The 17393-nt window shown below is 44.5% G+C and overlaps 1 protein-coding gene across 1 annotated transcript; it reads left to right on the plus strand.

Moving 5' to 3' along the window:
- Nucleotides 1-4254: 4254 nt before the first annotated feature.
- Nucleotides 4255-10611, plus strand: LOC135570295 (NLR family CARD domain-containing protein 3-like). The gene is made up of 8 exons (XM_065016418.1): nt 4255-4384; nt 4638-4722; nt 4852-5080; nt 5459-7223; nt 7510-7682; nt 8745-8918; nt 9505-9551; nt 9953-10611. Exons 1-5 carry the CDS (start codon nt 4317-4319, stop codon nt 7583-7585), a joined length of 2223 nt encoding a protein of 740 aa, XP_064872490.1. The 5' UTR covers nt 4255-4316; the 3' UTR covers nt 7586-7682; nt 8745-8918; nt 9505-9551; nt 9953-10611.
- Nucleotides 10612-17393: the final 6782 nt, after the last annotated feature.

Raw genomic sequence — 17393 nt, forward strand, 5'->3', positions numbered from 1 at the left:
CCGGAGCTAGCGAGCTCCGTCAACCACTCCTGAGCTCCGTCAATCACTCCTGGGCTGCAGTCACCTATCCGGACCCGTTTTACTGCCTACACGGAGCCCCTCCGGGCCCTCACAACTGGACTGCCGACGTTATCTACCCGAAGGAGATCCGGCTGGCTCCTCCGTCGCGACGTTACCTGAATGCCCATCTGCGGCCTGCTAACCGTTAGCTGTCTTACCGGATGCTCTCAGAATAGACAATCGGACAATTTATTTATTTTTATTATTAACATGTTTCTTCTTGGGCCTCTATAACTATATCTATTGTTTTTATTTTTTTGTTGTTGTGTGATTTGGACTAATCCCCTCTACAACACGGAACTCCACTAATCTACTGACGGAACGCAAGAGGTGGCTAACAACAGACCTCCATCCTATGCTAGCTTGCTACCGATGTCCTGGCTAGCTGTCTAAATCGCCGTGACCCCCAAACCAACCTCTCCACTCCCTGGACCCTTTTGATCACTCGACTAAGGATGCCTCTCCTTAATGTCAATATGTCTTGTCCATTGCTGTTCTGGTTAGTGTTTATTGGCTTATTTCACTGCAGAGCCTCTAGTCCTGCTCACTATACCTTATCCAACTTATTATTTCCACCACCCACACATGCAATGACATCTCCTGGTTTCAATGATGTTTCTAGAGACAATATCTCTCTCTTCATCACTCAATACCTAGGTTTACCTCCACTGTACTCACATCCTACCATACCTTTGTCTGTACATTATACCTTGATGCTATTTTATCGCCCCCAGAAACCTCCTTTTACTCTCTGTTCCAGACGTTCTAGACGACCAATTCTTATTGCTTTTAGCCGTACCCTTATTCTTCTCCTCCTATGTTCCTCTGGCGATGTAGAGGTGAATCCAGGCCCTGCAGTGCCTAGCTCCACTCCTATTCCCCAGGCGCTCTCTTTTGATGACTTCTGTAACCGTAATAGCCTTGGTTTCATGCATGTTAACATCAGAAGCCTCCTCCCTAAGTTTGTTCTTTTCACTGCTTTAGCACACTCTGCCAACCCGGATGTTCTAGCTGTGTCTGAATCCTGGCTTAGGAAGACCACCAAAAATTCAGAAATTTTAATTCCAAACTACAACATTTTCAGACAAGATAGAACTGCTAAAGGGGGCGGTGTTGCAATCTACTGCAAAGATAGCCTGCAGAGTTCTGTCCTACTATCCAGGTCTGTACCCAAACAATTTGAACTTCTACTTTTAAAAATCCACCTCTCTAAAAACAAGTCTCTCACCGTTGCCGCCTGCTATAGACCACCCTCTGCTCCCAGCTGTGCTCTGGACACCATATGTGAACTGATTGCCCCCCATCTATCTTCAGAGCTCGTGCTGCTAGGCGACCTAAACTGGAACATGCTTAACACCCCAGCCATCCTACAATCTAAACTTGATGCCCTCAATCTCACACAAATTATCAATGAACCTACCAGGTACCCCCAAAGCCTTAAACACGGGCACCCTCATAGATATCATCCTAACCAACTTCCCCTCTAAATACACCTCTGCTGTCTTCAACCAAGATCTCAGCGATCACTGCCTCATTGCCTGCATCCGTAATGGGTCAGCGGTCAAACGACCTCCACTCATCACTGTAAAACGCTCCCTGAAACACTTCAGCGAGCAGGCCTTTCTAATCGACCTGGCCGGGGTGTCCTGGAAGGATATTGATCTCATCCGTCAGTAGAGGATGCCTGGATATTTTTTAAAAATGCCTTCCTAACAATCTTAAATAAACATGCCCCATTCAAGAAAATTAGAACCAGGAACAGATATAGCCCTTGGTTCTCCCCAGACCTGACTGCCCTTAACCAACACAAAAACATCCTATGGCGTTCTGCATTAGCATCGAACAGCCCCCGTGTTATGCAGCTGTTCAGGGAAGCTAGAAACCGTTATACACAGGCAGTTAGAAAAGCCAAGGCTAGCTTTTTCAAGCAGAAATTTGCTTCCTGCAACACTAACTCTAAAAAGTTCTGGGACACTGTAAAGTCCATGGAGAATAAGAACACCTCCTCCCAGCTGCCCACTGCACTGAAGATAGGAAACACTGTCACCACTGATAAATCCACCATAATTGAGAATTTCAATAAGCATTTTTCTACGGCTGGCCATGCTTTCCACCTGGCAACTCCTACCCCGGTCAACAGCACTGCACCCCCAACAGCAACTCGCCCAAGCCTTCCCCATTTCTCCTTCTCCCAAATCCATTCAGCTGAAGTTCTGAAAGAGCTGAAAAATCTGGACCCCTACAAATCAGCCGGGCTAGACAATCTGGACCCTTTCTTTCTAAAATTATCTGCCGAAATTGTTGCCACCCCTATTACTAGCCTGTTCAACCTCTCTTTCTTGTCATCTGAGATTCCCAAAGATTGGAAAGCAGCTGCGGTCATCCCCCTCTTCAAAGGGGGGACACTCTTGACCCAAACTGCTACAGACCTATATCTATCCTACCATGCCTTTCTAAGGTCTTCGAAAGCCAAGTCAACAAACAGATTACCGACCATTTCGAATCTCACCATACCTTCTCTGCTATGCAATCTGGTTTCAGAGCTGGTCATGGGTGCACCTCAGCCACGCTCAAGGTCCTAAACGATATCTTAACCGCCATCGATAAGAAACATTACTGTGCAGCCGTATTCATTGATCTGGCCAAGGCTTTCGACTCTGTCAACCACCACATCCTTATCGGCAGACTCGACAGCCTTGGTTTCTCAAATGATTGCCTCGCCTGGTTCACCAACTACTTCTCTGATAGAGTTCAGTGTGTCAAATCGGAGGGTCTGCTGTCCGGACCTCTGGCAGTCTCTATGGGGGTGCCACAGGGTTCAATTCTTGGACCGACTCTCTTCTCTGTATACATCAATGATGTTGCTCTTGCTGCTGGTGAGTCTCTGATCCACCTCTACGCAGACGACACCATTCTGTATACTTCCGGCCCTTCTTTGGACACTGTGTTAACAACCCTCCAGGCAAGCTTCAATGCCATACAACTCTCCTTCCGTGGCCTCCAATTGCTCTTAAATACAAGTAAAACTAAATGCATGCTCTTCAACCGATCGCTACCTGCACCTACCCGCCTGTCCAACATCACTACTCTGGACGGCTCTGACTTAGAATACGTGGACAACTACAAATACTTAGGTGTCTGGTTAGACTGTAAACTCTCCTTCCAGACCCATATCAAACATCTCCAATCCAAAGTTAAATCTAGAATTGGCTTCCTATTTCGCAACAAAGCATCCTTCACTCATGCTGCCAAACATACCCTTGTAAAATTGACCATCCTACCAATCCTCGACTTTGGCGATGTCATTTACAAAATAGCCTCCAATACCCTACTCAACAAATTGGATGCAGTCTATCACAGTGCTATCCGTTTTGTCACCAAAGCCCCATATACTACCCACCATTGCGACCTGTACGCTCTCGTTGGCTGGCCCTCGCTTCATACTCGTCGCCAAACCCACTGGCTCCATGTCATCTACAAGACCCTGCTAGGTAAAGTCCCCCTTATCTCAGCTCGCTGGTCACCATAGCATCTCCCACCTGTAGCACACGCTCCAGCAGGTATATCTCTCTAGTCACCCCCAAAACCAATTCTTTCTTTGGCCGCTCTCCTTCCAGTTCTCTGCTGCCAATGACTGGAACGAACTACAAAAATCTCTTAAATTGGAAACACTTATCTCCCTCACTAGCTTTAAACACCAACTGTCAGAGCATCTTACAGATTACTGCACCTGTACATAGCCCACCTATAATTTAGCCCAAACAACTACCTCTTTCCTAACTGTATTTAATTTATTTATTTATTTTGCTCCTTTGCACCCCATTATTTTTATTTCTACTTTGCACATTCTTCCATTGCAATACTACCATTCCAGTGTTTTACTTGCTATATTGTATTTACTTTGCCACCATGGCCTTTTTTGCCTTTACCTCCCTTCTCACCTAATTTGCTCACATTGTATATAGACTTGTTTTTTTTTACTGTATTATTGACTGTATGTTTGTTTTACTCCATGTGTAACTCTGTGTCGTTGTATGTGTCGAACTGCTTTGCTTTATCTTGGCCAGGTCGCAATTGTAAATGAGAACTTGTTCTCAACTTGCTTACCTGGTTAAATAAAGGTGAAATAAAAATAAAAAAAATTATGTTTCCCCATCTGAGCTCAGAGTAGATGAGAGATGTAATGTTTGTCTCTGTTGTGTTGAAGCCCAATCAAGCAGGAGAGACCAGCCTCCCCTGTTCCCAGCTGTGTGTCCATGAAGAGTGACTGGTCTATGGGTCCTCCTCTAACCTTTAGAGAGGGAGACTTTTCTACTGAACAAAGGTAAGAAGAACTCATGGGTCCTGGTCAGTGAGTTAAACAACACTGTCTCTAGTCATTTCTCCTCCCATTTTCCCATTTATTGTTGTTGTTTTCATAATCCATAGGCAAATCATTTTGTCCATTTTCATAGTCCTAAAACAATATTAAACAAACACAACATTCCCTCAGTGTGTGTGTGTGTGTGTGTGTGTGTGTGTGTGTGTGTGTGTGTACTCCCTGGATGAGGAGATGTAATCGCATGTTGTGTCCACAGAAACCAACAGGAGAGATCAGAGTCAGAGATTCTCAGTGGTCAGTCTTCCCAGAGTCATCAAACAGACCTGGCCTCCATATTCAGTGTATGTGGTCCTGTTATGTACATTTGTTTTTGTTTACCTCAAGTAAAGTTGATCTGTCAATCATTCATTAATGTGTTAATGAGAAAGCATTTAGTCTCTTGCTTAACTTATTTACTTTATTTATTTCAGTTGCTTGAAGAGAAAATTATGACATTTGTGAAGAACGAGCTGAAGATGTTCAAGAGGATTCTTAGTCCAGAATTCCCACAAGGCTTTGAGAGTCAGAAACAGGATAAGGAAGTGGTGGATGCTGAAGATGAGCAGCAGGAGAGCAGTGCCAGAGAGGGGGCTCTGAAGATCACACTGCACATCCTGAGGAAAATGAACCAGAAGGAGCTTGCTGACACACTGGAGAAATGTAAGATCTGTCTGCCTCATGTTGAATGATGTTTTTTAACATTTAAAAGCTGTAGCTAAAGTACAGCTAAAGTAGCTGTGTAACTCAATGATATTGTAGCAGCCTTAACACAACACCTAGTGACCTCATCAAGTAGCAGCAGGGATGTGTTGTGGTGATTCATTTAGAGAGAGAGAACATTAATAATACCATCAATAATACCAATAATAATATAATCAGTCACACCAGTCTGTAATGCATTATGAAAACATTTACACATTTATACAGTCAGTTAAGAGACTAAATTATTATAATGTAAAACTTTATAACAGTCCTACAATACTGTAGACATTAAAACAGACATAATATTAATATCCTCTGTGTTATTTCTGCATTCAGATGAGCTCGCTGTGATTTGCCAACGTGAACTCAAATCTAATCTAAAGAAGAAGTTTCAATGTGTATTTGAGGGGATCGCTAAACAAGGAAACCCAACACTTCTCAATAAGATCTACACAGAGCTCTACATCACAGAGGGTGGAACAGGAGAGGTCAATAATGAACATGAGCTGAGACAGATTGAGACAACAACCAGGAAACAAGCAAGACCAGAGACTGCAATCAAATGTAATGACATCTTCAAACCCTTAACTGGACAAGACAAACTTATCAGAACTGTGCTGACAAAGGGAGTTGCTGGCATTGGAAAAACAGTCTCTGTGCAGAAGTTCATTCTGGACTGGGCTGAAGGAAAAGCAAATCAGGATGTCCAATTTGTATTTTCATTCCCTTTTCGGGAGCTGAATTTGATGAAAGGGGACAAACACACTTTCATTGAACTTCTTAATCACTTCTCAATGGAAACCAAACAATCAAGAATCTCAAACTACGACAAGTACAAAGTTCTGTTCATCTTTGATGGTCTGGATGAGTGCCGACTGCCCCTAGACTTCCAGAAGAACAAGATCTGTTGGGATGTCACAGAGTCAACCTCAGTGGATGTTCTGCTAACAAATCTCATCAAGGGAAATCTGCTTCCCTCTGCTCTCCTCTGGATAACTACCCGACCTGCAGCAGCCAATAAGATCCCTTCAGGGTGTGTTGACCAGGTGACAGAGGTACGAGGGTTCAATGACCCACAGAAGGAGGAGTACTTCAGGAAGAGATTCAGTGATGAGGACCTGGCCAGCAGAATCATCTCACACATAAAGACATCAAGGAGCCTCCACATCATGTGCCACATTCCAGTCTTCTGTTGGATTTCTGCAACAGTCCTTGAACACATGCTGGAAAATAAGAGAGAAGAGATGCCCAAGACTCTGACTGAGATGTACACACACCTTGTGGAGTTTCATACCAAACAGAAGAATGAAAAGTATCTTGGGAAAGAAGAGACAGGTCCACACTGGAATAAAGAGAGCATTCTGTCACTGGGAAAACTGGCTTTTCAACAGCTTGTGAATGGCAATCTGATTTTCTATGAAGAAGACCTGAAAGAGGCTGGCATTGATGTTAATGAAGCCTCAGTGTACTCAGGATTGTGCACACAGCTCTTTAAAGAGGAATGTGGGCTGTACCAGGACAAGGTGTACTGCTTTGTTCATCTGAGCATTCAGGAGTTTCTGGCTGCTGTATATGTGTTCCTCTCATTCATCAACAACAATGAAAATCTAATGGACAAACTGCAAACAAACGACGAGCCTGAAGTTACTTTCTACAAGAGTGCTGTGGATAAAGCCTTACAAAGTGAGACCGGAAACCTGGACCTTTTCCTCCGCTTCCTTCTGGGCCTCTCACTGGAGTCCAATCAGAAGCACTTACGAGGTCTACTGACAAAGACAAGAAGCAGCTCACAGAGCCATGAAGAAACAGTCGAGTACATCAAGGAGAAGATCGGGGAAGATCTCTCTCCAGAGAGGAGCATCAATCTGTTCCACTGTCTGAATGAACTGAATGACCATTCTCTAGTAGAGGAGATCCAAAGATACCTGAGATCAGGAAGTCTCTCAAAACCCAACCTGTCACCTGCACAGTGGTCAGCTCTGGTCTTTGTGTTGCTGACTTCAGAAAAGGAGCTGGATGTGTTTGACCTGAAGAAATACTCCAGATCAGAGGAAGGTCTTCTGAGGCTGCTGCCAGTGGTCAAAGCCTCCAGAGCTGTTCTGTGAGTAAATAAAATGACATTTAAGAACTAATCATCAGGAAGAAATATTCAGTTCAGAGAAAAATATGTATTATAATATGTATATAATATTATATTGTAAAACATATTGAATAAATTCATTGATTTTCACATTAGTATAACATTATGACCATACAATTCTAGGAAACGGAAGATGAATCTATATGTTGTTTGAGAGAATAAACCAAATGCATCTGCCATTGTCCTTCTACACTACTGGTGTTAAATGAACAGTGTGTTTGTGAAGTCATGATGATCTCTTTGTCAGGCTGTCAGACTGTGGAGTCACAGAGGAAGGCTGTGCTTCTCTGGTCTCAGCTCTGAGGTCAAACCCTCACACCTGAGAGAGCTGGACCTGAGTAACAATGACCTGAAGGATTCAGGAGTGAAGCTGCTCTCTGCTGGACTGGGGAATCCCCACTGTAAACTGGAGACTCTGAGGTCAGTATTATCAGATATGAAAGCACTTTTATGTATGTAGTTCTCCCATTTGAATTATATAATAATAATCAGAATCGAGATTCATGTGGATGCTACTATGATGATGAATCATCAGGAATTAATCGAGAATAATGATGAATGAGAAAGTTACAGAGGCACAAATATCAGACCCACTCTGTTATTGGTAATGGTGAGAGGTTAGCATGTTTTGTTTTAGCCTCTGTTATTGGTAATGGTGAGAGGTTAGCATGTTTTGTTTTAGCCTCTGTTATTGGTAATGGTGAGAGGTTAACATGTTTTGTTGTAGCTCTGTTATTGGTAATGGTGAGAGGTTAGCATGTTTTGTTGTAGTCTCTGTTATTGGTAATGGTGAGAGGTTAGCATGTTTTGTTGTATCCTCTGTTATTGGTAATGGTGAGAGGTTAGCATGTTTTGTTATAGTCTCTGTTATTGGTAATGGTGAGAGATTAGCATGTTTTGTTGTAGTCTCTGTTATTGGTAATGGTGAGAGGTTAGCATGTTTTGTTGTAGCCTCTGTTATTGGTAATGGTGAGAGGTTAGCATGTTTTGTTGTAGTCTCTGTTGTTGGTAATGGTGAGAGGTTAGCATGTTTTGTTGTAGCCTCTGTTATTGGTAATGGTGAGAGGTTAGCATGTTTTGTTGTAGTCTCTGTTATTGGTAATGGTGAGAGGTTAGTATGTTTTGTTGTAGTCTCTGTTATTGGTAATGGTGAGAGGTTAGTATGTTGTTGTAGTCTCTGTTATTGGTAATGGTGAGAGGTTAGTATGTTTTGTTGTAGTCTCTGTTATTGGTAATGGTGAGAGGTTAGCATGTTTTGTTGTAGCCTCTGTTATTGGTAATGGTGAGAGGTTAGTATGTTGTTGTAGTCTCTGTTATTGGTAATGGTGAGAGGTTAGTATGTTGTTGTAGTCTCTGTAACTTTCTCACTCATCCTTTTTCATGATTGATTTATGATTTTTTTTTTTTTCACGGCGTCATTAGTTTATGAACATTTAGAAAAAAAATATACTGTGATTTTAATATGATTTGACTCTTTGTCAGGCTGTCAGGCTGTCTAGTCACAGAGGAAGGCTGTGCTTCTCTGGTCTCAGCTCTGAGGTCAAACCCCTCACACCTGAGAGAGCTGGACCTGAGCTACAATCACCCAGGAGACTCAGGAGTCAGACTGCTCTCTGCTGGACTGGAGGATCCACACTGCAGACTGGAGAAACTCAAGTATGTAGAGGGTTTATGTCAATGTTCATATCAGACATGTTGGACTTATCAGGCTAGTTAAGACAAACATTCTGACCACCACTTGGACAAAGTTATATGCTGACTGTGTGTGTGTGTGTGTGTGTCCTGTGTGTGTGTGTGTGTCCAGTGTGTGGGTCCAGCTCAATGACACACACAGGATACACACACACACTGGACACACACACACACACACCCTGGACACACACACACACAGGACACACACAGGACTCTCACACACACACACACACACACACACACACACACACACACACGTATACACACACACAGTATACACACACACAGTACACACGAACAAGCACTGGACACACACACACACACACACTGGACACACACACACACACATACAAGCACTGAACACACACAGACGCACACTGGACACACACACTGGAGACACACACACAGACACACACTGGACACACACACACAGAACTCACACACATACACACACACAGACAAAAATTTGCTTGGTGTATGCTATATACGTGTGTGTGTGTGTGTGTGTGTATCCCTCAATAACTGTCTGTTCTTCTGCTTACCGCTACAGTGTGGAACATGGTGGAGAGAACAGAATGAAACCTGGACTTAGAAAATGTGAGTGTTGACTGCTGTGAAGAATATGACTAAGAATAAGTCTTAATTCAAGTTAAGTCAAAGTCAAAGACCAACATCATTACTGACTTGGTCATATTAAATATCAGCTGTAGTTCTACAGAAGCAGAAATCAGGGACACCAAAGTTTACAATGAGTTTCTTTGACAATGTGTGTGTGTGTGTGTGTGTGTGTGTGTGTGTGTGTGTGTAATTAATGTGAATAAGTGTGTTTTATATTACCATACAGTATAACATATGATCATTCAACAAGTCTCAAGTTACCTTAACTTCTCCTTTTGATACCTAGAAACATCTACATTAAATGAATTAGTGAAAAGTGAGTTAACATTCTAATGTGAATGATGATGATTTCTAATATTGTGTCTGGTTTCATCCATCAGATGTCTGTGATCTCACACTGGACCTAAACACAGTAAACAGACTCCTCTCTCTGTCTGAGGAGAACAGAAAGGTGACATGTAGGAGAGAGGAGCAGCCGTATCCTGATCACCCAGAGAGATTTGAGGACTGGGGACAGGTGCTGTGTAGAGAGGGTCTGACTGGGCGCTGTTACTGGGAGGTAGAGTGGAGTGGGAGAGGGGCTGATATAGGAGTGACATATAAAGGAATCAGCAGGAGAGGAGAGGTTAAGGAATGTTGGCTTGGATACAATGACAAGTCCTGGAGTCTGTTCTGCTCTGACAACAGTTACTCTGCCTGTCACAATAATAATCCCACTACCATAGACGTCCCCTCCTCCAGCTCCCACAGAGTAGGAGTGTATCTGGACTGGCCAGCCGGCACTCTGTCCTTCTATAGAGCCTCCTCTGACACACTGACCCACCTGATCACATTCACCTCCACATTCACTGAGCCCCTCTATCCAGGGTTTAGGGTTCATTATTTTGGCGACTCAGTGTCCCTGAAATAATAACCTGACACACACACACACACACACACACACTGGGCACAAACACACACTGGACTCACAAACACACACACTGGACTCACAAACACACAGACTGGACACACACACACATTGGATACACACACACACACTGGACACACACACACACTGACACTAGACTCACACACACACACACACACACACACTGGACACACACACACACTGGGCACACACACACACTGGACACAAACACACACTGGACTCACACACACACAGACTGGACACACACACACATTGGATACACACACACACACACACACTGGACTCACACACACACACACACTAGACTCACACACACACACACACACACACACACACACACACACACACACACTGCACTCACACACACACACACACACATTGGATACACACACACACACACACACATACACACTGGACTCACACACACACACACACACACACACACTGGACTCACACACACACACACACACACTAGACTCAAACACACACACACACACACACATACACACTGCACTCACACACACACACACACACTCACACTGGACTCACACACACACGCTGGACAAACACACACACACTAGACAAACACACACACTCACACACACACACACACACACACATTGGATACACACACACACACACACACTGGACTCACACACACACACACATTGCACTCACACACACACACACACGCTGGACAAACACACACACACTGGACTCACACACGCATTGGATACACACACACACACAGAACACAGACACACCCACAAACACTGGACACACACACACACGCTGGACACACACACACAGACTGGACACACACACACAGACTGGACACACACACACAGATTGGACACACACACACACACACTGGACTCACTCACACACAGACTGGACACACACACACATTGATACACACACACACACACACACACACACTGAACTCACACACACACACACATTGGATACACACACACACTGGACTCACACACACACACACACAGAACACAGACACACCCACACACATTGGACACACACACACACTGGACACAAACACACACTGGACACACACACACATTGGACACACACCCACACACACACACAGACTGGACACACACACACACACTGGACACAAACACACACTGGACTCACACACACACAGACTGGACACACACACACATTGGATACACACACACACACACACACACACACACACACACACACACACACACACTGGACTCACACACACACACACACTAGACTCTCTCACACACACACACACACACACACACACACACTGCACTCACACACACACACACACACACATTGGATACACACACACACACACACACACACACACTGGACTCACACACACACTAGACTCAAACACACACACACACACACACACACACACTGCACTCACACACACGCACACACTCGCACTGGAGTCACACACACACGCTGGACAAACACACACACACTAGACAAACACACACACACACACTCACACACACACACACACATTGATACACACACACACACACACACACACACACACACACACACTGGACTCACACACACACACATTGCACTCACACACACACACACACACGCTGGACAAACACACACACACTGGACTCACACACACATTGGATACACACACACACACACGCACACACACAGAACACAGACACACCCACAAACACTGGACACACACACACACGCTGGACACACACACAGACTGGACACACACACACACACTGGACACGTTGGACACACACACTGGACACACACAGACTGGACACACACACACACACACACTGGACTCTCTCTCTCACACACACACACACACTGGACACACACACACACTGGACTCACACACACACTAGACTCACACACACACACAGACTGGGCACACACACACATTGGATACACACACACACACACACACACACTGGACTCACACACACACACAAACACACACACACACCACACACACAGAACACAGACACACCCACACACACTGGACACACACACAGACACTGGACTCACACACACACACACAGACTGGACACACACACACTGGACTCACACACACACAGACTGGACACACACACACATTGGACAGACACCCACACACACACACACACAGACTGGACACACACACACATTGGATACACACACACACACACTGAACTCACACACACACACACATTGGATACACACACACACACACACTGCACTCACACACACATTCACACTGGACTCACACACACACGCTGGACAAACACAAACACACACTCAGACACACTCACACACACCTGCTGGACCCACACACCTGCTAGACACACACACACTGGACACACACACACACACACTGGACACACAAACACACACACGCACACACACACACAGGAAACACACACACACACACACACAGGACACACACACACTCTGGACACACACACACACACTCTGGACACACACACACACACACACTGGACACAAACACACACAGACTGGACACACACACACATTGGATACACACACACACACACACACACACACACACTGAACTCACACACACACACACACATTGGATACACACACACACTGGACTCACACACACACACAGACACACACACACACACAGACTGGACACACACACACACACTGGACACACACACAGACTGGACACACACACACACACACACTGGACTCTCTCTCTCACACACACACACACTGGACACACACACACACTGGACTCACACACACACTAGACTCACACACACACACAGACTGGGCACACACACACATTGGATACACACACACACACACACACACACACGCTGGACAAACACAAACACACACTCAGACACACTCACACACAACTGCTGGACCCACACACCTGCTAGACACACACACACTGGACACACACACACACACACTGGACACACAAACACACACACTGGACAGACACACACACACTGGACACACACACACTGGACAAACAAACACACACAAACACAGTGGACAAACACACACAGGACACACACACACACACACACAGGAAACACACACACACAGGACACACACACACTCTGGACACACACACACACACTCTGGACACACACACACACACTGGACACAAACACACACAGACTGGACACACACACACACTGGACTCACACACACACAGACTGGACACACACACACACACACACACACTGAACTCACACACACACACACACATTGGATACACACACACACTGGACTCACACACACACACACACACAGACACACACACACACACACACACACAGACTGGACACACACACACACACTGGACACGTTGGACACACACACTGGACACACACACAGACTGGACACACACACACACACACACACTGGACTCTCTCTCTCACACACACACACACTGGACACACACACACACTGGACTCACACACACACTAGACTCACACACACACACAGACTGGGCACACACACACACATTGGATACACACACACACACACACACACACACACACACTGGACTCACACACACACACAAACACACACCCACACACACACACACACACACACACACACACACACACACACACACACACACACACAGAACACAGACACACCCACACACACTGGACACACACACAGACACTGGACTCACACACACACACACAGACTGTACACACACACACTGGACTCACACACACACAGACTGGACACACACACACATTGGACAGACACCCACACACACACACACACACAGACTGGACACACACACACACTGGACTCACACACACACACACACTGGACACACACTGGACACAAACACACACTGGACACACACACACAGACTGGACACACACACACATTGGATACACACACACACACACTGAACTCACACACACACACACACACATTGGATACACACACACACACACACTGCACTCACACACACACTCACACTGGACTCACACACACGCTGGACAAACACACACACACACTCAGACACACTCACACACACCTGCTGGACACACACACACTGGACACACACACACACACACTGGACACACAAACACACACACTGGACAGACACACACACACTGGACACACACACACTGGACAAACAAACACACACACAAACACAGTGGACAAACACACACAGGACACACACACACACACACACAGGAAACACACACACACACACACAGGACACACACACACTCTGGACACACACACACACACACTCTGGACACACACACACACACACACTGGACACAAACACACACAGACTGGACACACACACACACTGGACTCACACACACACAGACTGGACACACACACACACACACACACACACACATTGGATACACACACACACTGGACTCACACACACAGACACACACACACACACACACACTGCACTCACACACACACACTCAAACGCTGGACAAACACACACACACTCACACACACTCACACACACCTGCTGGTCCACACACCTGCTAGACACACACACACACTAGACACACACACACACACATACACACACACTAGACACACACACACACACATTGGACACACACACACACACTGGACACACACACACTGGATACACACACACACTGGACACACACTGGACAAACAAACACACACTGGACAAACACACACACACACACACACACACTAGACAAACAAACACACACACAAACACAGTGGACAAACACACACACACATGTGCGTCTTCTTATAATTATGAGAACCTTGACCCAGGACCTCTTAAAATAACACTGTTAAAATACCAATGTGATAATTTGTTGTCTTTTATGTTGAAAAACTAATTATACAATTATATATAATTATATATGGACATACGCTCCATAGTTGTACAAGTATACAAGGATATATTGTACTTTTCATAATAAAACATAATTGAAACAAGAAAAGGCTTGTTAATTGTGAAAACAGTTTGTTTATTGATTTTACGTTTCCTCTGTCAGGTTGATGTTAACCTGCGACTGGTTGAAACATGAAACAAATATGAAATGAAATTCAAAACAATTAAATATGTGGAATAGAATTAAACAGATTGTACAATTAGTACAACAGAGAGTTGTAATGCAGGGTTACTATAGCAACAGAGTGTTGTGATGCAGGGTTACTATAGCAACAGAGTGTTGTAATGCAGGGTTACTATAGCAACAGAGTGTTGTAATGCAGGGTTACTATAGCAACAGAGTGTTGTAATGCAGGGTCACTATAGCAACAGAGTGTTGTGATGCAGGGTTACTATAGCAACAGAGTGTTGTAATGCAGGGTCACTATAGCAACAGAGTGTTGTAATGCAGGGTCACTATAGCAACAGAGTGTTGTAATGCAGGGTCACTATAGCAACAGAGTGTTGTAAATGCAGGTGGAAGAAGAGGAACCCTGTGACGTTAGAGCACGATTCTAGACACTCTCTGCTCTCTCTACTCTCTCTGCTCTCTATCTCCCTCTCTGCTCACTATAACACTCTCTGTTCTGTCAATTCAATTCAATTCAATTCAAGGGCTTTATTGGCATGGGAAACATGTGTTAACATTGCCAAAGCAAGTGAGGTAGACAACATACAAAGTGAATATATAAGGTGAAAAACAACAAAAATGAACAGTAAACATTACACATACAGAAGTTTCAAAACAGTAAAGACATTACAAATGTCATATTATATATATATATATATATAATGTACAAATAGTTAAAGGACACAAGATAAAATAAATAAGCATAAATATGGGTTGTATTTACAATGGTGTTTGTTCTTCACTGGTTGCCCTTTTCTCGTGGCAACAGGTCACAAATCTTGCTGCTGTGACGGCACACTGTGGAATTTCACCCAGTAGATATGGGAGTTTATCAAAATTGGATTTGTTTTCGAATTCTTTGTGGATCTGTGTAATCTGAGGGAAATATGTCTCTCTATGGTCATACATTGGGCAGGAGGTTAGGAAGTGCAGCTCAGTTTCCACCTCATTTTGTGGGCAGTGAGCAAATAGCCTGTCTTCTCTTGAGAGCCATGTCTGCCTACGGCGGCCTTTCTCAATAGCAAGGCTATGCTCACTGAGTCTGTACATAGTCAAAGCTTTCCTTAATTTTGGGTCAGTCACAGTGGTCAGGTATTCTGCCGCTGTGTACTCTCTGTTTAGGGCCAAATAGCATTCTAGTTTGCTCTGTTTTTTTGTTAATTCTTTCCAATGTGTCAAGTAATTATCTTTTTGTTTTCTCATGATTTGGTTTGGTCTAATTGTGCTGTTGTCCTGGGGCTCTGTAGGGTGTGTTTGTGTTTCAGAACAGAGCCCCAGGACCAGCTTGCTTAGGCGACTCTTCTCCAGGTTCATCTCTGTAGGTGATGGCTTTGTTATGGAAGGTTTGGGAATCGCTTCCTTTTAGGTGGTTGTAGAATTGAACGGCTCTTTTCTGGATTTTGATAATTAGTGGGTATCGGCCTAATTCTGCTCTGCATGCATTATTTGGTGTTTTTGCAGAATTCTGCGTGCAGAGTCTCAATTTGGTGTTTGTCCCATTTTGTGAAGTCTTGGTTGGTGAGCGGACCCCAGACCTCACAACCATAAAGGGCAATGGGCTCTATGACTGATTCAAGTATTTTTAGCCAAATCCTAATTGGTATGTTGAAATTTATGTTCCTTTTGATGGCATAGAATGCCCTTATTGCCTTGTCTCTCAGATCGTTCACAGCTTTGTGAAAGTTACCTGTGGCGCTGATGTTTAGGCCAAGGTATGTATAGTTTTTTGTGTGCTCTAGGGCAACAGTGTCTAGATGGAATTTGTATTTGTGGTCCTGGTGACTGGACCTTTTTTGGAACATC

Source organism: Oncorhynchus nerka, unplaced genomic scaffold (genome assembly GCF_034236695.1).
Source record: "Oncorhynchus nerka isolate Pitt River unplaced genomic scaffold, Oner_Uvic_2.0 unplaced_scaffold_1000, whole genome shotgun sequence".
Lineage (NCBI taxonomy): Eukaryota > Metazoa > Chordata > Actinopteri > Salmoniformes > Salmonidae > Oncorhynchus > Oncorhynchus nerka.